Source organism: Siniperca chuatsi, linkage group LG21 (genome assembly GCF_020085105.1).
Source record: "Siniperca chuatsi isolate FFG_IHB_CAS linkage group LG21, ASM2008510v1, whole genome shotgun sequence".
NCBI classification, from domain to species: Eukaryota; Metazoa; Chordata; class Actinopteri; order Centrarchiformes; family Sinipercidae; genus Siniperca; species Siniperca chuatsi.
Genome location: NC_058062.1, coordinates 12,692,138 through 12,714,629, shown reverse-complemented (window position 1 = coordinate 12,714,629; position 22,492 = coordinate 12,692,138). Strand labels below are relative to the sequence as shown.

The following is a 22,492-nucleotide window of genomic DNA, read 5'->3' as shown; positions in this document are numbered from 1 at the left end:
GATGTGTAAATACAAACCACATTAAAATAATTCTGAATCATTTAAATATGAAACCATCTTTGAACACTGTAGGCAATATGTGGGCTAATGGTTATTTTTATTTTGAATGTTCTGACCGGATGTTTCTAAATATTTTCATAGAGAAAGAGAGAGAAATCATATATATATATATATATATATATATATATATAAAAAATTTGTTTTTTATTATTATATTTTTTTATTTATTTATTAAACTTGACATTGAGATAGCTGCGTCGCTACCTCTCCTCCGTCCTCCCATCCATCCTCTGCACAAACACGAAGTGAAACAGCTTCTTCCCGGTCATCTGTGTGACCCTCCACCATGTAGTCACCTGAGTGCTGACAGCAGAGCTCCATCCATGCCGTCGACGATTCTTTCATCCTCCGGTCCGATCGTCACATAGATAGCCTATATCCCGTCCTCCGTCCATCATGCTGCAGATCGGGGATGAGGTGGTGTATTTCTCGGCGGTGTTTCTGCTGGTGGTGCTGGGGACAAGGAGCGCCGCGGGGGCCTCCCTGCTCACCATATTCCTCTACGTCTTCATGGTGATGTTCCGGTTTCCTCCGGTGCCAGCGGAGCAGGCCGGCCGCGTCCTTCGGCCCAGGGCTCCATCAGGCGGCGTCCCGGTGGTGGCGCACCGCGGAGGCAGCCACGACGCTCCGGAGAACACCTTGGCAGCGATCAGAGAGGTGCAGGCATCACTCATCTGTTCAGATGAAAATATGGAGCTGTGCATGAGCCTGTGTACTATAGAGCTAAAGTACAAGTACAAGACTATAGAAATGTAGAATATTTAACACCCAAATAAATGATATATTTAGTCCTGTGTAGGAATCCGGAGCACTACAGGTGAAAATGAGTCCCCAAAGGAATATTAGGACAATTTCATGACGGATTTTGTGTGATGATAATGACTTAGGCTGTTAGCCTAGTTGCTTAGGCTTTGCATGTCGTGACTTCCCAGTTATTTTGCAGTGCAAGCAGAGCCTCCCATCCACTATTCTGAATGATCAGCCTTTGCAAATCAGCGGCTCAATATGCTCCTTGGCCTTGTATTCTAGAGTACCTTTGAAACTGAACTTTGTATAAACTGATACCATCTTCACGGTAAAGTCTACAATCATTCACAGACTTGTCAATCCTTTCTTCCCTCATTGTGTCTGTTTTTTTACAGACTGAAGGTGCTGAGTCAGCTGTGCTTGTATACTGTCTCATAACTGTCCCACATGCAGTTATTATCCATATGCACTACTCTTAGCCAAAAGCCTTCTGAGATCATACCTCTCCTCTGCCCAGTTCTTTCAGCTCTAGATTACTTTCATCCTAACAAGTGATTGTTCAGCCTCTTCTTACAAACCCATTTTTGATCCATTACTTACCATGACCTTGTAGGCAGCTAATAAATGTGGTGGAAAAGATAATGTAATAAATTCTGCTCTGGCTTTTGAAAACAGCACAGTACTTAAACAGCTGTTTTCAGAGTCAGTAATGACTAATCATGCTGATGCTGAGGAGAGCTTTAGTTCCTGCCACTGAACCATGGAGCAAGTATTTCTGGGTCGCAGCTACATTTGTTGGCATCATGGCATGTTCTAGTGACAATTATGTTCACCCCCGGGCCAAGGGGTCTGTTCCCAAATCTATTTTTCACTGTAAGTGACTTGAAATTGAGACAGAATTTTGTTTGATGTTATCAAAGACTGGATCACACACATTTTTCTGATCAAACTGTCACTGGCGAAGACCAATATCTGCAAAATGTGGCACATTTTTGTTCCACTGGCGTCTAATACAGAGTCAGCCTCTAGGTGTCACTTTTGACAAGTGATTATATTTTATAGTAAGGTGGTCACTCAGTCTTTGTTATCAAGCTAAGAAGCCTTCCGTGCTGGAAGAAGTACTCAGATCCTTCACTTGAGTAAAATTAGAAATACCATTGTCTAAAAATACTACATTACAAGTAAAAGTCCTGAATTCAATTAGCCTACACAGAAGTATTATCAGCTAAATGTAAATAAAATATCAAGTACTCATCATGCAGTTTCAGTGTCATATTGTCATAGAATATTATAATATTTGGTTTTTATCACTAACGAATACATGTAAGAGCATTTTGATGTTGAGGTTTGTCAATGTGGAGCCAATTTTAGATGCTTAGTATACAAAGCATCTGAAATTGGGTATATTAGTTGGAGTATAGTATAGTACAGTACTGCATCGTATCATATAAGTATGTCATGTTTTTTTTATGTAAAAAGCAACTAGTAACTATAAGTGTCAAGTAAATGTAATGGAGTAAAAAGTACAATACTTCCCTCTGAAATGTAATGCAGTGGAAGTAGAAAGTAACATAAAATGGAAATACTTCATTTAAGTACAAGTATGTCAAAATTGTACTTAAGTACAGTACTTGAGTAAATGTACTTAGTTACTTTCCACCACGGGAAGCCCTGGTTCATGCAGTATGTTTTTATTGTTTTGGAATATTTAGTCATGCTTTATTCATGTTGTCATTTCTAGAGTGTTTTAATTCAGTTTTCTTTTCATATCTAATCTAACCTGGCATTTTAGGAGAACATCCTGCTTTCGATTAAAAACTCATTGCCATAATATGCCAACATGGGTCCTCTACCACTGACTGCCAGTCAAACATGGAGATGAGTGAAAATTTACAATGAAAGGATAGAGAGAGTGAGCCTCAAACATACATTACTGAGGTGTTGCGTCCTCATGAGACTGAAGTCAAACAATCTATTGTCTTTGCCTAAAACTGGAGCAGTCACCCTTTAAATGTTACGTCTGTTAACTCTAAACAACTACAAACAACTTAAAATCAGCATGCCCCCGTTTTAATGCACTGAATATTTCCTCATCTTTCATGTTACACATAATGTAAGCATCCAGGGTCAGTTTAGTCTTCAGTTCAAATTACTGTACTTTGCATGTGTCTGTAGCACTGGAGAATATTCACACTGCCCACAGAAATGGAGAATGTATTCTCGCTGTTAAATAGTAGCACTTTGTTCCAAACCAGACCAAAACATTTTTCTATCTGTCAGTAAATTTCCATTTTGCAAAGAAAGCTGTCGTCTTTGTCTTCTTTTCCCCCTGTGATTTCCTGCTTTAGGCCAGTAGGAACGGGGCAACTGGAGTGGAACTGGACCTGAGTTTCACAGCCGATGGCATGCCCGTACTGATGCACGATGAGACTGTGGATCGCACCACCAACGGCTCTGGACCAGTTAGCAAACTGCAGTTTGTCCAACTTAAGAGACTAGATGCTGCTGCTCGACACAGGCTGAAGTATGCTCCCTATCAAGCACTCATTTTAGCAAGTCTAAGCTTGTGATTCAGTGCTCAGATAAGGAAAGGTGTCCATGAAATAAGACGTACTTGATTGGAAATCTGTGAAGATCTTCTTGCCAAAATGTTTGCCGAAATATAGTTTTCATATGAGTGATCCATTGTCCTTCACAAATAGGTCACAATATAAAGTTTTTGACACTCAGCCACATCGTCTCTCATCATCCCATATCACTTTAGTTTGTCCTTACCAGATTTTCTTATTCATTGTTTTTCATCAACATGGAATGGGGAAGTATCTCTGTTCTCACTTGCTTTTATCACAAATTATAAAGTCTTAAAATAATGGAGCAACGGAAACCGACTTAAGAGCATGAAAGTGTGATACAGCAGGAACGTTTGCTCAGTTTTGCCTTAAAGACCTGCTGTGTTTCTTTCGTGTCCAGGGACAAGTTCAGTGGACAGAAGGTCCCGACTCTGCAGGAGGCAGTGGAGGAATGCATCAGACACCAGCTGACCATCTTCTTTGATGTTAAAGATCAACCTGATAAGGTACTGAATATACTGACCTATCTTGACCGGCAAAAAGATTTGTTATAAATATATGGATCCATGCATATTTGGAACAACGATGCTAGCCAACTGTAGCCTACAGACATGCTCAATGCAGTAATCGCAAACATTGAATATTACAGGTGTCTGTATGTACAATTCAATCAGCCCCCCAGCCAAGAGGCTCACTCAGATTTCAATATTTTTGACCTACACTTTGACCTTTCTAGGAGGCACTCATTTCAGTAATCTCTTTAAATAGGCCGGTTTATTTTCAGACGGTTAAATAATGTTCTGTTGGTCATTCCTCCTGTTTTTATGGGATATTAATAAGTTTCCGTCTTTTCCAGGCTGCATCAGTGCTACATGAGATGTATAAAAAGTTCCCTGTCCTTTACAATTCCAGCATTGTTTCCTCCTTTGAACCCAAAGTCATCTACAAGGTAACACAAAATATGACTAACACACGATAATCATCATTAGAAAGCTATTCAGTGTTTAGAAGTGTCCGATGGATTTTCCTGAATGTCTTTGTTTGCGTGCGTCCTTGTTTATTTACTAAATGATTTATTTATTGTCTCTATGGAGCAACAGTCATATTCATGGCTCTTTTTTTTAGCTAAAACCTAATTTGAGGTGGGTTCCTGGTTTGCTAGTGTTGCTGCTTTAAACTGACCCATTACACATATTGCCATAAAAGTAAACTATGAAGAGTTTCTGACTGAAGAGCCAGAACCTCCTTCTGATTTCTACAGTATTCCGTTGACCTCTTCTGGTCCACAGATGCGTCAGACTGACCCCAACGTGGTCACGGCTCTCATCCACCGGCCCTGGAGACTGAGCCGCTTTGGCGATGGCACTCCTCGGACCCTGTCAACATGGGGTCAGATGTGGACGGGGGTTCTGGATGTCTTATTGGACTGGGCCCACCACCACATACTGTGGAAACTCTGCGGTGTCTCTGCCATCCTCGTGCAGAAAGATTTCATCTCACTGTAGGTGAAATTAAACTTGTTTTATCATTACGATGCACAGCCGCAAAGCTGTGTCACATGAGATGTTAAGAGTTTTCTAAAAGAGTTTTCACCTCTAAAAATCCTCCAAACGAAACAATCTGAGAAGGAAAAAGTCCTCTTTCTGCTCGCAGCTCGTGTCACAGTAAGACCATAACCTGTGATCACAGGTCATGTGAAAGGATGGGTTCTGATAGCCGGTTCCATTTTGGATCCGGTTCCAAGATTCATAAAGCTCTGATGCTAATGAATCTCTTATTAAAACTTGGTATTTCTCAGCACTCTCTTTTATTAGCAATAGAAAATATTAAAAGGTAGCAGCTTCTCATTTTTAGCCGACTGTGGCTGTTGCAAATGTTGAAAGTTTAACTTATTAAGATTCTTTAAGAGATTAGAAAGAATTCTGATGCAATAAGTTGATTCGAAACTGGATTTGAATTTGATAAAATGCTATTGAACCCCCTCCCTGGTCATAACTAGACACTGCTTCATTTAAAGGGTTCACTATTCTATATCATGTATTATTTGCAACCAAAAGATGTTTGTCTGGCTGTGGGTCTTGTTCCTTATTTACAGAACTTTATTGTATTTCCTTCCTCCTTTCACTTAGGGACTATGTTCAGTACTGGGCAGAGCGAGGTGTGGAGGTGGTGGGCTGGACTGTTAACACCGCTGTGGAGAAAGACTACTACCAAAACCTGCTGAAGATTGGCTACATCACTGACAGTCTGCTAGAAGACTGTGCTCCTCATTACTGAACGATCACACACATATACACAGAGTGGTTTGAGACATGCAGGGATGACTGAAATCTCTCCTGTTTCAAACTTGTAAAAGAAAACATTTTACAGTTTCTTAATGAACAAATTAGAAGTTGGAAACTCCTTGGTGAGACAAAAGACGACATAATTACCATAATTACTACATTTCCCAGTTTCCTGTCCTTTCAAAGAACATAAAATACTGAAATATGTAGATTAAGTTAATTATAAGGTGGAAGGAAGCTAGAAATTTGGTGCTAACTAGCTCTGTAGTGGCAATTGAACAACCCAAGCTTTATAGAAATGATTTGCTGTAGAGGTAAGAAGACCTCATTACCTGTAGCTGGCATACAGGTAATTTCTCTTTAAATCTACAGACACATTAAACCATGAAGACTTAACTGTATACTTCCTTGTCCTACTACCAGCAGTAATACCTCCAACTCTCCTGGTCCAGGGATTGGGATTATGCTACCTTAAATATCTTTTCTACCTTCTGTACTGATCTTTCAGAGGCTTTGATGCACCTTTAAAGAGACATCAGTGTATATAGTTGTAACATTAGACTTACTGGCATCATATCAATGCCTGCTACTATGATATTTGTTTAATACTGGACTGTAGAAGATCTCTTGTTAATATTCTACAGCTTGACATGATGATACTTGATTGTTCAGAAACTTCTGTCTTTAAGTCGCACAAGAAAGCTTGCCACAAGACATTAAAACGTTGACTGATTCAAGTGTAAGATAATTATGATAATATCTGATTGTATGCTCCAAAGAATTTCATCCTTGAGGGAAAGTAAATGCACCATTGAACTGTGCCACACAGGTGGAGGGTGTGTGGTGAGTGTAGGTGTTCAGTGTGTGTAGTTCACGGCAGAGATGAGTCCACATAAACTCTGAAATATTTGTATGATATAACTTCTTTAATATACTGTATTATGAATCATCAGAGAAGGATAACTCTTTTTGTGATTGTGGCTGTAGCCAGAAATGTAAGAAATATTGAGGTCTTGAATCCAAATTCCCATCCTATCCGCCTAAGAAATTGACCAGATACCATAAAACCTGAATATTTCACATGGTATTTATTCATTTAACTTTTCAGCCATATTTTTTGTAAATATAATGGTCTCATGCTGCTTTAAATAATCCTCCACACTTCTGGGAATATAATTTTGGAAATACTAATTCCTTTCATTTTATTTTGATTTAACTTAATTCTTTGCCTGAATTGGTGTCCAAAATGTTTCCTTTTCTCTTGCATTTCTCTTTCCTTTCATTTCCTGTAGTGTTAAGAATAATAAGACATAAATCATCATAGGGTCATCAAAACAGGCTGAAATAAATCTTAAAAATGTAAATCCAGTTTGCAAATCTGCTGTAAATCAATAATGCCTTTTAAGTGAAAAATCCTAAATTAATACATTTTTAAAAGTATTAGTATATGAGAGCTTTCTTTGTATTAATTCAACCAGGTTGCCATTTTACGTTTCTGCAAACCACGGGTATGTTGAATCTGAACATTATTTCAAATGTTGACTCTCTACATTTCAAACGCGGTGGTTAAGGCTGGTTAGGTTTAGGCACAAAAACCATAGGCTTAGGAAAAGATCGCGATTTGGGTTCAAATAGCCGGTTTTGTCGGTTGAAACAGTGGTCCCGGTCTGTGGTCTCTGCTGGTTTTGCAACTCCAGCCATCTGACTGCTGATCTCGCTCCTCCTCCGAGTAAGACATTTTGCTCTTAAAAGATATTTTAACTACGACACTTTCTAGAAATGTTGATATGATACGTTTTATTTGTATTAAAATGTAGAGATTCAAGTATTCGTGGTTTGCAGAAACGTACAATGCCTACATTTTATTCTGGCGACTGGGCTGAATAATGTCTGTTAATGGCCAGCTGGGCGTCTTTAATTTGACCACACTCTGTCAGTATGTTGTGTGTGTGTGTGTGTGTGTGTGTGTGTGTGTGTGTGTGTGAGTGAGAGAGAGAGAGAATGTGCACCTGGTCTCACCTGTGTGTGCTGTAAACACAGAGACGTTGGGCAGACAGGCGCAACATGGCGAAGCAGACGATTGAATAAATTCTCATTCTCACAACTTTAACTCATCTGACGGAATTGTATTTGTATGACTTCTCCTAATACCATTGTTTAGACAGCTCATCACTTCACTGGACATTTCTAGAATCATTTACCTTAATTATTATTTAATTGGGGGAGAAAAATAGTGTAATCACGCTTTCATATTCTGGGGATCTCCGACTCTAGTCGGCGGCCCTTGAAGTGCCCTCGTGTTACAGATTTCCTACAATCCCGGGACACTGTCTCTTTAAAGCGCCGGGGGAGGCGTTCAGGGACGTCGAGAAGTGGTGAGCTCTGACGGTGTGCGTGCAATGTCTCATGAATGACAGCCGCCGCTTCAGGTTATGTGACATTGTGGCAGTGCAGGACACCTCAGCACCGACGTGACGTTACATTAACTGTCCGGACTGGGGACGGAGACGGCATGTGTAAGAGGGGGGCGGGGGCGGCGGAGAGAGGTCGCTGGATGGGATGCGCACGGTTCTGTTTTCTGAGAGGTTACCGAACCGCCTGCACAGCCCCATGTCAGCTGCGTGGATCTGCGTTGGCTTCAAACTGTCAACCCTGTGAGTGAAATTCAACCCGATCAGCTGAGGAGAGGACGGACACTTCTCACATCAAGGCAGTTAGTTTTTATATATAAATATATATATACATACATCGACAGATCCTGGAGGAACGCGTTTAACTTTAAGTGCCTTTACAAGTAGGCCTGCTCCACCTGGACTTTTTCTTACTCTCACAGTTTACAGGTGACTTTTCCTGCGCATCATGTACACAATTACAAGAGGTCCCAGCAAACTGGTCACCCAGCGACGGACAGGTGAGACACTGAACTGTAACTTTCAGCCATGTTACACACTTTCACAGATCCACCAGACTTCATATTGTTTTCAAGTGTTTTTTGTTGTTGTTTTCAAATCAAATGTGAACTTTAGTTTTATTTTTAGGGCCTACTCAGCAGCTTGACAACAAAATAAACGACTTCAAGCACAAACAGACGTCCTGGAGTATGCCTGAGTAAGTGTGCAACTTTTGGAGAGACGTCTCCTGGTAGTGAACAACCACCATAATGCTCTCATTAGTGTGTCTGTGACACTTTTTCATGTGTGTCCTTTTGAGAATCTCTAAACTTTATAAAAAAAAAAAAAAAAAAAAAGACATGTTCATCAGTGCAGGCCTGAATGATTTATAACACACCTTCACACTGTGGCTCAGTCTGCCTGCTGGGCCAGCGTGCGTGCGTGTGTGTGTGTGTGTGTGTGTGTGTGTGTGACCTTGTGCCACCACATGGTCCTTCATTCAGCTGTTGCAATCTCTGAATTCTACACACCCAACCTTGCTTGAGTTTAGGCCCAAAGGCTGCCACTTAAAAACACTTCCTGCTGGGAAACCAGAGTTAAACCATCAGATTACTGGTGACACGTTTGTTTTCCTGCTTATACCCAACAGCCTTCCTGCACCCAAGATAGTTTTCAACCGTCCTAACGGTAAGAAGTACCATCACCCTGCTCAGGCACTCCCCGCAGACAACCAGCAGGACGAGAGCTTCACCCCCGCGCACAAGGAAAACGTCAAGTTCGTCTATGAGGGTGAGGAAATGAATGGTCTGACTGGAAATATGAGAAGATGAGACAGAGGTTATAACACTTTTCATTGTCTCACTGTATCCAGACACCCGTGTGCCCCCCCTTCCCTCCCAGGCCTCACCCACACAGCTGTTCTGACACTGATAGCCGTGATAGGCACCTAGCAGAGAAACTCTCTCTCACACCCACATATCATGCTCCTCATGACCCACGCTGGCACACGAGCTGAAGGAACCAGCATTTTTGGCTTTGACTAGTCCCCACCAGCCACTCCGTGTCCGGGTCCGGGTTTTGTTGAGGCCGGGTGAAACTCTACACAGTGACCCAGTTTTGAAGCGTGTGCCTCCCTTTTAACATTCACAGGATCGTTCAGTCTTGCTGTTTTTGCTTGCTGTGTCCTGTGCGCTGCTGGCGTTGAAGCTCAGCCACAGCAGCTCATAAACAACTTCAGTACCCGTGTCCTTGAGTGGACAAGGACACGGAGAAGGCCCGACCCACCCCCTGTTGAGACACAGTGCTTGTTCAGGCTTGATTCATTCTCTTTTGTCCTCTGAAATACCTCAATACCATTTGAGTTTTCTAAAAGTCATGACCTGGAGGCAGCTACCAGAGATCAATCATAGTCCACACACACACACACACACACACACACACACACACACTACATGTGACCAGTCCACATGCTACAGTTTTTTAAATACAATCGTTTGCCAGGCCTTTGAAGTCGTTGCCCTTATGGACTTTGCTTGTTTGACACTGTGGGTGTGACACTGGGATGCAGGACCTTTTTTAAACTTGGACAGATAAGAACATTTTATTCTTAATACCAAATCATTTGGGTTCAGATTATCATTATTTATTATTATTTTGATTTAATTGTATTACTGATTGCAATACAATCCTGGTTCGTGTACAGACTCCGATAGTTGATCAGAGGTGGAATGCAACAAATTATGGACATACAGTTAAGGCTGCAGCTTATTTTAGCTGTAATAATCATTGCATTATCAATTAATCTGCTTCTTGAGATTATTTATGGTTAATTGACTAACTGATTAATGGTCTATAAAACATAAAAAGAAAACAGTGAAAAATTTCTGTCACAATTTCTGAGAGCTCAAGGTGATGCCTTCAGATGTTTTCTCTTGTCCGACCAGCCCAAAGATATTCAATTGAGTATCCTGTCAAGACAAAAGTCCGAAAAGTCTCACATTTCAGAAGCTGGAAACAACAAAAATTACTTATTTGATTAATCGATTATCATAATACTGCAGTATTAGTAGTAGATGTACTGACTGAGTCGTCGTGTTTTCAGCCTGGCAGGAGGTGATGCAGCAGGAGCAGGAGCAGGGGCCCGGCCAGGGGCCAGAGGAGGCCCCGGGAGCAGTCCACTATAAAGAGACCACTCCCAGCCCACACATGGACCGTGAGTACAGCTTCTCCTCCTCCTCACACTGCTTCATCCTCTCCGAGCTGCTCATGTCTTCAGGGCATAAGGCGCCATTTTTAATAGTTATAGTTAAGTAAGATTTTCCTGTAAATATGTGTCTGTTTTGAAGCAGGGTGAATTCTTAATGTTGTGATAGTAGCCCACAGGCCTACAACTACTGTAACCTGGACAGTAGGTTGTATTGGTTTATGACAGCCAGCCAACCAAGGATTAGTGGACCTGCCTCTGATCCTTCCAGCTGGAAAGAAGCTAGCAGAGGTCACAGCGCCGTGTCTCATAGTCCAAATGAGATGTGCCAACTCTGTTGACACATTAGAAATACTAATTTAGGTTTTATACTTTATTGCCATATCAACCAAGCTGATAGGAATTTGTCAGCTCAGATTAAAAACATAACATTCAATACATGGCATGCATGGGGGAAGATCAAGAGGGAATTTCCACAAGGTCTGTAGTGTTCAGTTGATTATTGTTATTTTTTGAATATGCAGATAATTGAACTCGTGCTACAGCCAGCACTAAAATCAAACATGTAGCCAAAATGACAATCTTACACAACCAGTAATTTGAGAATATACATTTATCCTTGCTTGATAAACAGACTGAACTGCCATTTTGTTTCACTTCATTCATTCATGTATGTATTTCTTTATATTAAGTTATGTACAGGAATGTTAATTGTCAAACACAATGGTCCAGATGTAACAAATAGATTTTAAAAGGTTATTCTATAAAAATAATAACAATAATAATAATTTTGATTGTTTCAGTTTGTTCACATTATTTTGAATGTATGTACCGGAAGTGGTAGTATGCTACCATCGCAGTATTGACGTTAGCTTGAAAGCTATGTTGCAGTTCCTCGTTGTGACCACTAGGGCGGTAGCACTCGTGATTCCCTGATACCCGAAATCATTGAAATAACAGTCGGTTTAAGCATAAATATCTATATTATGCGGCGTTGTTATCTGTAACTGACAACTGGAGTATCTGTGTGGTTTCTTTATTGAGAAAATGTGCTAGCATGCCAATATGGCTGCCTTTGACGTTGGTATGAACCTCGCTAACAGGTAAATTGGTCTCCACACCAGAAAACCTTTGCTCAAACAGCTGACAGTTAACTCAGTTGTCATCAGCAGTGATGTTAGTTATTTCTAGTTATCATACTGATTTGTTTTACATTTTAATATCAACAAGTTTGTTTGCCACAAATTTAACGTAGTGTTGCAGTTTCTACTCCATTGTTAATACCCTGGTCAAGTCTCCACCTAGCGTAAAGACACAATACCATATTACTTCCGGTCAAAATAAAATCAATAAAACCCTGCTTGGCCTCAGGGCATGTCTCGTTGTTAAATATACACAAATATGATCGAGCCATTGTAGTCTAATGGTTATTTGTGCTGAGCCAATAGATAAATGGTTATGACAAAATGCAGAAATGTTTAAATTTATTTAAAAAATACCAGTGTCCTCATAGAATAGTAAAGCTTCCTCTACAGGTCATCCTTTTTTTAACAATTTCTGTGTGTGTAATGACCATTACAGCCAGACACACCAACAGCACGTCTATAGACTTTTAATGTTGTTTTTAATCTTTTAAATTCCTTTCTTCCCTTTGTTTTTAGACTTTGTGTCCATAGATCTGGATGAATGGTGGGCCCAGCGTTTCCTAGCCAACATAGATAAGCTATCCTGACACACTTGTTGGGATTTGTGGATATTGACGGATGGTCAGGAAGCAAGACGTGAAGCAGGATGGCTCATAGAGGAGAGGAAGCCTGAGCAGGTGTGATGGGTCAAAAGGCCCGATGTGATTCAAATGGATGGACAGCGCTGGGACGCTAACACAGAAACAGCACAGACTCACTTCATGTGAACTCTACAATCCATCCAGCTCCCAATATTCAGTCTGCGACAGACTGCACACTGGAGGACATGTCGAAGTTGAGGTTTCTCTCATCTTACTACCCTCACAACAGAGATGGCATATTACTTTGAAATGCAGTAAAATTGTATTTTCAAGAAGCTTTGTATTTGCATCTTTTTAGCTGTCACAAGAATAGATTGTTACTCACCTTATTGGTAATGCGCACACAGGAGACTACCAACAGTAAATGCTTATACAGTATTTTAAATCCATTTTATATTAAGTACTTTAATACCAATGAAACCTGTTGAGAATCCATGTTTGACCACTGACAGTTGACAAGTCATATTTGCAGCATCTACCATATACAAATTGCGAAAGTTATTTTTCATTTGACCCAGTTCAAAAATATTTCATTACATGAAATATTCCCACATTTCAGGTATTCAGTTTCTTATAAACAACAAAAGTGAACATAAAATATTAAATGTGGAGGGCTCAAAGAAAAGAGAACAGAAACTTAACAGCTCTATTCAGCAGAGAGGACGTCTTGTATTTCTAATTGAACCTTGATCACTTTAGAATAAAACTCCATGTATCTTTAGCTGTTACACATGATATTTTGAAATGATAGTTTTACTTCCACACTCTTGGCCTGACAAACCTCTTTCCTGCTTTCCCTCTACATCATTTGTGCTGGTTTGCATCCAGATTATTCATTTATTTTTGCAGTACCTGGTCTTGAAACCAAGATTGCAATTTCAGAAAAATTCCATTTTTACATGCCAAGGCATGATTGGAGTGTGAAAGGACAAGTGTGACCATGACCACCTTCTTTATGGCACATATCCTCTGATAATAATACCATTTGAAACACGGCTGAACACAGAGCATAAATACATAAGAGTTTATGGAGAAGCTTCCAGCTGTTCATCTTCACTCCATCATGTGCTCTCCATAAGGGGGATGAAGTACTCCAGAGGGGAAAGAAATGTGATTTTATGGCCGCAGATAAACCAAAGGCTGCACTTCTCCAGCTTTGTAGGTCCTTCAGCTGCTGTCGATGCTTCAGTCTACAGACCACTGTCATCGAAACCAAGTCAGTCTGCGCTGTTCATGTCTGTGAGTAGCTCTCAGTGCTTCTCCAGAGCTTTAGCCAGCAGATCGTTCAGGCGGGAAATCATCGGTCGGGGATCATCGTTCAGGCCTGCTGTGATCATGGCGTTGTCATAGATCTAAAAGATTATATAGAGAAATAAATGTAAAAAACTGCACTGATAGACTTCAATCCAATTAACAAATCACTTTAAGAGACAATATCTGACAAAAAGTTACATTCTGACAGAATAGAAAATATGCAATTATCTATCACTGTAAAAACTGATTCATGATATTAGTCACATTTGTCCCAGAACGGTTACTTCTGACAATAAATAAATTACCGGAAATACAAGCTGGCACTCAAGTAATAGCCGGTACAAACAAATAAAGGCTGATCGTAAACACTGAGGGAAGGTGCTCACCTGTACTCTAATACCTCGCATGGTAAATGTGCATTTCCACGACACTTATTCCATCAATACAACAGAAACGTGTCAAACTGAGTTTCATTCCAATCACTTCTACTCAGTGGGAGCTGTTAAGCTTTTGTCAATAACTCAACACTTCCTGCAGATGTTTGAAGTTAAAAGCCTACCAGGAGCTGGAGCAATTATGCCTTTTGAGCCACTGAAATGCTTTAAAAGTGAAACATCCATGCAGGAAGTGTTGAGTTTCATTGCCAATAACTTAAATGTGGTCGAAAAATCTCTGCATGGAAGCGAAAACAGTATTTCTGTCAGAAAAGAGAAACAGTATGACGTCATCTTGATGTTGGACTGGAATTTGTGCTGTGGAAACATACATTACCCTGAATTTATCAAGACAATGGGTAAACACTGAAGAAGTTTAGAGTTTGCATAAACTGCCTCATTATCCTGGAGCAGATAACGAGGCCTTCTTACTAAAATATGTTTTTCATATCCAGCTGTGACCCACAGTACCTGTTCCAGTAGCAGTCCAGCCAGGTCAGAGTTTGTGTCCTTCAGTGCATGCATCTTCTTGATCAGATCATGTCTATCAGATGGTAAAAAAGCAGTGAGAGCTGGACACAAACGCACATTATTTAAAAGTAATAATTCCATGTAGTAAAATCCATCCCACCACACACCCACCCCTCTCTCTCACCCTGCATTTATCTCCAGTGTGGGCTGCAGTATCTGAGCTCTCTCCTCAGCGGTGCGGGCCAGCTGCTGGGTGCGGAGGAAGTGGCGTGCAGCACCCATCTCCAGCACTGTGATCATAGCCGGGTGGGTGTCCAGACGAGGAGTCAGCTGGAGGCCAGATGATAAAAATATTTAGTATGCAATTTGTCTGCAACAAGTTACATTTAAGACGTTTTTCGATGACGGTTAACATGAAAAACAAAAAAAAAAAAAAAAAAAACAATTGCAGAATGATTTGAATTCACAACTGAGCTGATTTCTTGTCAGGAAAAAACATTTGAGGCTTTCAGTTTAAATACACATACTTCATTAACAACTGGAAACCATCCTATGAAATTCAGAATCCTAGACAGTCTTATCTTTACCTTTATGTTGGTGACTCGGGGGCCCAAAGCATTCTTCATCCAGGACATCAGGTCGTCGGCCTGCTCCTGCGTCAGACGCTCAGAGGCTGCAGAGGACGAAACAAGATAATAAACAGGAAGTCAGGACTACAGCCATGACAGCGAGAGCTGTCCTGCTACACTGCTCAGCTTTAACTGGAGATATGAGAGAGGAGCGGACCAGGCTTGCTGTCCTCAAACTTCTCTTCCTTGTAGTGATCCACCACGATGTCGGTCTCGACTGAGATCATCTTCTTCTTGTCAAACTCCCGGAGGTGGAGCAGCGTCAGCTCATCGAACTGCTCGTAGCAGAACAGCACCTGCACACGCGGGAAAGGCACACATGTAATTTCCACAGCAGTTTTCATCCACATTGACCAGTTTTTAATCTTCTTTTCAGTGACATTTTATCAGTCTCTTTTACTGATAAGGACAACTGACTATTATATTAATAATCTAACGTGTTATGAAGTAAAATATAGTACATTAAAGTTTAAGGCTCAAAGTGAATTAGATTCTTGCTGTAAGCAAAGACTAGTTATTTTATACAAAGATTTTGTATAAAATATCCTGATTAAATATATTACATCTTTACATATATCAACTTAGCAAAGCAATAAAGGCATAAGATCAGGGGTGCTATCACAACCTGTTTAATCCGGTTTAAACTCTAGTGCCTGTTTGGTTAGGATCGTTTAGACTGGTGCGAAAGCGGTCATTCAAACTGACGTGGACCAAACAATCAGGTCGAGACAGAGCCTGAAAAAGTGGGTCTGAATCCACTTCCGATTGGACTCTGGTGCGCTTCTTTAGTGATGTCAAAGCGAAAGTAGACCAACCAGAGAAATGTGTTGTATTTGATATGTGATTTTAGTATGAATTCAAAAGATAAAATTACGGCCCAGATGTAGTCTCAACTACTAACTCTCATAATCACTTATCTTTACAAGCTCTTTATGACACCAGAGGGGATAAATATGCAGGATGACATCACCAAAAAGGTCCAATGAAAGAGTTACCTGTCAGTCCATATGACTTCATGTTTACACCTCTTGGTTCATTTGTAACAAGTCAGAGTGAATATGAAACAGACCACAACTTAAGTGCAACAAAGTGTGAAAGCGACTGAGGACTGAACTGGACATAAATGGTAATACAGACTTTTTTCTCATGTCGCAAGTGCCTTCACCTTATTAATTTCTCAGCACACATCACATTAGTTTTGCTCATTACCGCCCTCTCACCTCCATGTCTTTCTGTTTCATGGCCTCATAGTAGGGGGAGTGCTCTGCAAGATGGCGGTTGGGGGCGCACAGGTAGTAAATGTTGCGTGTGCCAGCCTTCATGCGGGAGGAGTACTCCATCAGATTGGTCTGCTGGCCCGCTGGCAGAGCAGAAGACTCAAACCTCAACAGCTTTGCAATATCCTCCTGTACAGAGACAGCATGGAGGGTGACATCAAAGTCAAGACACATTTGTAAAAAAAAAAAAAAAAAAAAAAAAAAAAAAAAAAAAAATGCAAACCAAATGTTCATGACTTTATGAAAATTGTCAAGTTGTTTGCATTTTTATAGTTTTCCCCCAAGAAAAGTCACCTTGACGTCTTGTTCCTGGGTGGTGACGATGCCCTCCCTCATGAAGAGGCCGTAGTCCTCAAAGAACTTGTTGTACTTCTCTGGCTCCTTCTTGCTCTGGTCCAGCAGGAAGCGGATCACCCTCTGCTGCAAAACGTTACGGAGCTTCCTGAAGCCAGAGGTGACAGTATAAAAATTAATCAGTGGATCAGTACTGGAGCACAAGTAGAGAACTGAGAAATGCATTGTGCATTTAAGAGTAAATATTCCTAAAAATGTAGATTTTGGTGGTTCTGTACCTGATGAGGGCGCTCTCCTGCAGCAGCTCTCTGCTCAGATTCAGAGGGATGTCCTCGCTGTCCACCACACCTGCACACACACAGTTTAGCTCAGCACTGACAAACCAACACTAATCTTTCCTTGCATGTAAAAACAGAGTAGAGATGAGTGTGTGTTTCCACTCGGGAGGATCCAGACCTCGGAGGAAGCGTAGCCACTTGGGCAGAATGTCAGTGGCTTTGGTCTGGATCAGGACCTTTCTGCTGAACAGAGCCACACTGGAGCCCATCTCCCTGCTTACGTCAAACATGCTCGGCTTCTGTTGACAAATAAAGTCTTAATAAAACTTCATTTTACTCACTAACACTGAAAATAATATTCTGTTAGCAGAGACAATTACGTAACGTGCTCTTTAACACAGGCTGGCATTATTTTAGGGTTTGTTCAATACAAGTGACAGGTTTGGAGCCTGGAAAGTTGCTGGTTTGAATCCCAGATTAGCTGAGTGGGGAAATGTAAAAGAGAAACATTCCCTTTAAATTGGCTGGGGAGGTTTTGCCTCAGCTAGGCAGCGAAACTCCAGTTAAAATAAAGTGTCACTGGGTGTGGCTGTGCGTACGCAAACATTTTACACACAAACCAAAAACACCCAGTTCTGAGCTCCTCACCGCGTCAGGGACATAAAAGATGCTTCGGATGTTGAGCGGGGCGTCTGCGCGGTAGTGCAGCGTGTAGCGGGGCTTGTCGTAGGACTGGGCAACGTAACGGTAGAACTCCTCGTGCTGCCAGTCACTAATCTCCTTAGGCTCCATCATCCACAAGGCCTGACGGGGTCAAACAACAAAAATCCCACATGTACAACTTTCAAAGTATATGTTATTACATATAAACACGTGATCATGATGAACACTAGATTTATTCTTCAGCTCAGACTGCATAATTAACGGTCAATAAGCCTATATTTAAGATTCACAATAGAGACGCAATATTAGCATGAAAGCAATAGTGAAATGTTTTTTCTCATTTAGAATATCAGCTTTGGTAGAAATTGAATCTTGGCTGAATCTTGTTACAACGTGTGCAGAAAGGAAACTCAGATAAAAGGTGAATCCATTTGAGATGTTTAGGTCACTGACTCATTTTTAGAAGTTAATGAAATTTACAAACTGCTTCAAAAACAAACCTGAGCCACATCTGACGTTCAATACAAGTGACGTGTAGTTTGTCACCACAATTTGGTTGCTGGTATTATGTGGCGATGCAGAGTATATGGGTTTTTTTTTGTTATAAGCAATTCCACTGTATTCATACCATGTATTTTGTGAATCTTTGCACTCATTCACTGACAGTCTTTGGATAGAGAGGCTCACCTGCAGAGTGTTGAGCCTCCGTCCGTTCAGGAAGATGGGGAAGCTGACAAAGTTGCTGTACTTTGTCACAACCTCTGAAAGAGATACAACAACTTGTAATCATACGGTGTGATGCACTAATGTGTTTCACTACTGCAGTTATGGTTTAGCCACTGAGGCAGTTGTACCTTTAACTCTGTCCTCCGAGGAAAACTCCTTACAGTCGTCTTTGAGGTGAAGCACGATCTTTGTTCCCTGTTGAACACCGCTGGCTTCAGCGATCTCAAAAACTCCAGAGCTGAGGAAGACAATGACAGAGAATGTCTGAGGATCATATTTGGTTAGAGTCATTTCACAGATGCATGTATACGCTCTTTGTTCCTCTGTAGAACATAATCACACTGAGGAAATTTCTCTTTTCCTACTCTTGATGTTGAAATAAAAGACTTTCTTTCATCACTCTCATCAGCATCCCATCCCTCCCTCTCACCCGTCTGAGGACCACTTGTATCCGGGTGCGCCGGGCTCTGCGGACTGGGAGTAGACATCAACACGGTCAGCCACCATGAAGGCAGAGTAGAATCCCACCCCGAACTGACCGATGATGGTGCTGCTGGCCTCCGCCTGGTTCTGCAGGGCATCCAAAAATGCCTGCGGTGAGGGAAAGAGATGATTATTATGACAGAATGATCGAGTGACGAGTGTGACATTCATAGATGTGAACGGATCGATTGATCGGATTGTTTATTGCGTTTTGACACACTAGTTGAGAGTCTGTTGAAGAAAAACTACAACGGTCACCTTGGAACCGGAGCGGGCGATAGTCCCCAGGTTGGCCACCAGCTCCTCTTGGTTCATCCCCACTCCTGTATCCTGTTAAGAGATCAGAGAATCCCAGTCACTCAAAAAAAAAAAAAGACATCATAGCTTGCTGTGTGATATTCATCCACCAGGTGGCAATCTATCTCAAAAACAGACCAGGAACCAGAGTCCACTAGAAGCCCTTTTCCATTGCAGTAACCTGGTTCTTCCTTGAGTTTCCACTGTATTTTACAAACAGAGACATTTTGGATATATTTAATTTAAAAGGCTACAGTGGCACCAACTATGTCATGTTTTTGCGCTGTGTGGTATGGGAGGGAAGTAAGTCGTTGTGCAGAAAGGAATCAATGGAAGAAGTGATGTTGATATTGGTTTATGGTTTTCTTTCCCATTTATACACTAAATCCAGGACACTGCTGGGACCGGCACAAGCCACTGGGTAGCCCCAAATGGCTTCAAAAGCAACAAACCACTTCATAGTTTGTTTGGTTTGGTCCACTGCACGCATTATCTACAATCTCTTATCCCAATTTCTGAGATCTTCTGGGCCACCTTTACGTTCCTAACTTGTAACTCCTGCTCCCTCTGAATGGCCTCCTCTCCACTAATACTGGTGAGAGCCTCGACTAGGGGTGTGCCATATCATATCGTTCACGATAATATGGTATAATTTTTAATATGATTGAAAAAACGTTGATAACGTAACGTAAACATTGATTACTGTTGTTGTGTTTGTTGTAATGTGATGACACAAATTTTTAACCAATCACAGCACTGCTGTCAACTGCAGTATCACCTCCTGAACAGTGCCACAGTTTAGCTCCAGGAACTCATCCTCATACCGTGCAGAGAACAGCGGAAACAAAATATAGTTCCTGCAGTGGAAAAGGGCTATAATGTTTTATGTTCACCCAAAAATCTACATGGGGCTGAAAGACCAACAACACACAAATCTGTCAAAAAGAATAATACCAATCAACCATTATTCTTGCAGACTGCACATCTTACATAGTCATGGGTATACCTGAATGGTGAAGGTTCCCTTGGCACTATCGGTCTGTAGGTGGATCTCCATCTGAGCTGTTTCACCACCTGATGTAATCAGTTTGTGGCGCAGTTTTTCCAGCGCGTCACTGCTGTTGGAGATCAGCTCCCTGATGAACACCTGGTGGGATGTGGAAGAGCCAACGAATCAGCCGGAGAAGAACAGGGAGAGTTAGAGTTAATAAACTGAAATCTCTCTGTCTCTCTCACAAACCCTCTTACCTCTTTCTCGGAGTACAAGGACCTGGCAACAATGTCCAGCAGTTTTTTCGTCTCAGCCTGAAATTCATGTTTGGAGAAGCTACCTGCATGGATCAGGGGTAGAACAACATTCAGATGATCTTAAATCTAACAAATGATCAGCTATGTGCTGTAACATTCAAGGAGAATTATGTCTGCAGCTGTTACAGCACCTTGTACAGACTCTGTATCACTGATGATGATGTGCAGAGGCTCCACCTCAGGCTCCTTCTCAGGCTCTTTCTCGGCCTCCTGGGTGCTGTAGTAAGACTGCTGGCTGAAGCCGAGGCAGGACCACTGGGAGCTCCAGACTCTGGGCCGACTGCTCCACCTCTGCTGCTGCCCAACCTGCAAGTCTGATGACAGAAGGAGTCAGCTGGTGTGGCCGCTTCACAAAGAAAGTTGTGGCATTGACTTTTTTGTCTTTTTGAAACCCTCTATTCATCAAAAGTCTGATATTTACAGAATAATCTAGATCCAGTTAAGATCCAGTTTAAGTGTAAAAAGTAATTCGCTAAAAAGTGAAGCCTAAGACATATTTATCTTATTTACAGCAAAGTACAGGAGAAACCTTTAAGAGTAGCTCAGACAAAAACAATGCATGGAAAGAGATTGCAAACAAAGCGTTATTCTTGTCTCTCATTTTCACCAATGAGAAATGAAAAGCAAGAGTGCAGCAACTTTCTATCTTCTAAACTTTCTCATTTCTAACTATTTTCATACAAAAAATAGCCATAAACGTTTTTTTTTTAAGCACAGAAAATCCCTTTAGTCCTTCAACAGACCGTGCTTCCTTGCTGAGCAGAGGTGGAGGGATAGTATTGCAAAGAGGGAATTTCGTATAACAAAGAGTGTAACTTTGGGAGATACCTGTTTGATTTGTGAAACGAAATTTTATATTAGCTTCAGCTGACCTTTAGATGACATTTCTGCACAGAGCAAGACACTGGAGTCATGTAACAAAAGGGATCGCGTCAGGGCCAGTTAGGAAATAAAAGATATTACAGCAATCATCAACTCCCCAACATACATATGGTCATGAGTAGTGTTTACAGACAGTATATATTTTGGGCTATAAAGTGAAAAATAAAATCACTTGACACTGACAATCAGTTCAGTCCACAGAGTCTGTGGGTCAGTCTGATGTAATGATGCAATAACTGAGTCTTGTAAGTAACCCATCAATTTAAATTCATGTGTAGCGGTTATGTGGTTTCTAAGTAAGCTAGCGGCTCGTGATATTAAACTGCAGGCTGGTAAATGAAGCATTTGGCCGCAGCAGAGTTTACATGACTATGATCTTGTGGCTGTCAAAGAGCCGGCTAGGCTAACACGGCCGACTAACAAACACAGCTTACCTCCAGCGAAGGAGCGCGAGATAGTTTGGCTGCTCAGCCCTCGTGCACATGACATTAGCCGTGAGTTCGCCCTCTGAGAGGCTCCGAGGGCGAACCGAGCCAGCGCGAGGCAGCGAGACATGATGACATAAGGTGGATAAGACTAGACAGGTCGACTGACCGTGGGACACACGCTGAACGACGGTGGCACAGGCAGGACCCGCGACTGCGCTTTGTAATGACGTCAGTAGGGCGTCCATCACACTGCCTGATGAGAAGTGGAAATTATTCTACCCATTGTGTAACGTTAAATCATCTCATGAAAAAAATATGTGAACGCACGGTTTCATTTCGTTAATATGTATTAAAAATCCTACAAATCCTATTTATACGTAATATGTTTATTTGTTAGCATCCTTTACTATTTGACGTGGATTAATTTAATTTCATAATTTGCCCTTCAAGGTCAAACAGTGGTCATTTTAACTACGATATAAAATCAAAAATATTTCGAATTATGTAAACATAGTACACAGAATCT

At 41.3% G+C, this 22,492-nt stretch overlaps 3 protein-coding genes across 6 annotated transcripts; 2 read left to right on the top strand and 1 right to left on the bottom strand.

The window, feature by feature from the left end:
- Positions 1 to 206: 206 nt before the first annotated feature.
- Positions 207 to 7,102, top strand: LOC122868814 (glycerophosphodiester phosphodiesterase 1-like). Its single transcript, XM_044181136.1, has 6 exons — positions 207 to 717; positions 3,156 to 3,331; positions 3,778 to 3,883; positions 4,234 to 4,326; positions 4,667 to 4,878; positions 5,507 to 7,102. The coding sequence occupies exons 1-6, from the start codon at positions 457 to 459 to the stop codon at positions 5,652 to 5,654; spliced, it is 996 nt and encodes a 331-aa protein (XP_044037071.1). The 5' UTR covers positions 207 to 456; the 3' UTR covers positions 5,655 to 7,102.
- Positions 7,103 to 7,242: 140 nt separating this feature from the next.
- LOC122868815 (MAPK regulated corepressor interacting protein 2-like) lies at positions 7,243 to 12,817 on the top strand. 4 transcript variants are annotated; one of them, XM_044181140.1, is made up of 6 exons: positions 7,243 to 7,391; positions 8,503 to 8,573; positions 8,701 to 8,770; positions 9,203 to 9,342; positions 10,655 to 10,765; positions 12,418 to 12,817. In XM_044181140.1, the coding sequence occupies exons 2-6, from the start codon at positions 8,522 to 8,524 to the stop codon at positions 12,486 to 12,488; spliced, it is 444 nt and encodes a 147-aa protein (XP_044037075.1). In that variant the 5' UTR covers positions 7,243 to 7,391; positions 8,503 to 8,521; the 3' UTR covers positions 12,489 to 12,817. The 4 variants fall into 4 exon arrangements, with proteins under 4 accessions (XP_044037075.1, XP_044037076.1, XP_044037074.1 ...); XM_044181141.1 differs by lacking the exon at positions 7,243 to 7,391 and adding an exon at positions 7,398 to 8,372; XM_044181139.1 differs by lacking the exon at positions 7,243 to 7,391 and adding an exon at positions 7,398 to 8,375.
- Positions 12,818 to 12,927: 110 nt separating this feature from the next.
- trap1 (TNF receptor-associated protein 1) lies at positions 12,928 to 22,176 on the bottom strand. Its single transcript, XM_044181131.1, has 18 exons — positions 21,973 to 22,176; positions 20,788 to 20,970; positions 20,597 to 20,679; positions 20,355 to 20,495; positions 19,310 to 19,381; positions 18,999 to 19,159; positions 18,697 to 18,806; positions 18,530 to 18,603; positions 17,828 to 17,983; positions 17,358 to 17,478; positions 17,180 to 17,249; positions 16,902 to 17,049; positions 16,551 to 16,736; positions 15,488 to 15,626; positions 15,289 to 15,374; positions 14,886 to 15,031; positions 14,702 to 14,774; positions 12,928 to 13,894 (listed from the first exon to the last, which is right to left on the bottom strand). Exons 1-18 carry the CDS (start codon positions 22,091 to 22,093, stop codon positions 13,793 to 13,795), a joined length of 2,172 nt encoding a protein of 723 aa, XP_044037066.1. The 5' UTR covers positions 22,094 to 22,176; the 3' UTR covers positions 12,928 to 13,792.
- Positions 22,177 to 22,492: the final 316 nt, after the last annotated feature.

Bases quoted from the DNA above. Each gene is read 5' to 3' on its own strand.
- LOC122868814 (XM_044181136.1), top strand. From the start codon at position 457: ATGCTGCAGATCGGGGATGAGGTGGTGTATTTCTCGGCGGTGTTTCTG. The intron at 3,884-4,233 runs GTACTGAATATA...CGTCTTTTCCAG, and splicing joins TTAAAGATCAACCTGATAAG to GCTGCATCAGTGCTACATGA. The intron at 4,327-4,666 runs GTAACACAAAAT...TCTGGTCCACAG, and splicing joins AACCCAAAGTCATCTACAAG to ATGCGTCAGACTGACCCCAA.
- LOC122868815 (XM_044181140.1), top strand. From the start codon at position 8,522: ATGTACACAATTACAAGAGGTCCCAGCAAACTGGTCACCCAGCGACGG. The intron at 8,574-8,700 runs GTGAGACACTGA...TTTTATTTTTAG, and splicing joins GGTCACCCAGCGACGGACAG to GGCCTACTCAGCAGCTTGAC. The intron at 10,766-12,417 runs GTGAGTACAGCT...CTTTGTTTTTAG, and splicing joins TCCCAGCCCACACATGGACC to ACTTTGTGTCCATAGATCTG.
- trap1 (XM_044181131.1), bottom strand. From the start codon at position 22,093: ATGTCTCGCTGCCTCGCGCTGGCTCGGTTCGCCCTCGGAGCCTCTCAG. The intron at 15,627-16,550 runs GTGAGAGGGCGG...CCGCGTGTGCAG, and splicing joins TGAAACAGAAAGACATGGAG to GTGCTGTTCTGCTACGAGCA. The intron at 15,375-15,487 runs GTCCGCTCCTCT...CGTCCTCTGCAG, and splicing joins GTTTGAGGACAGCAAGCCTG to CCTCTGAGCGTCTGACGCAG.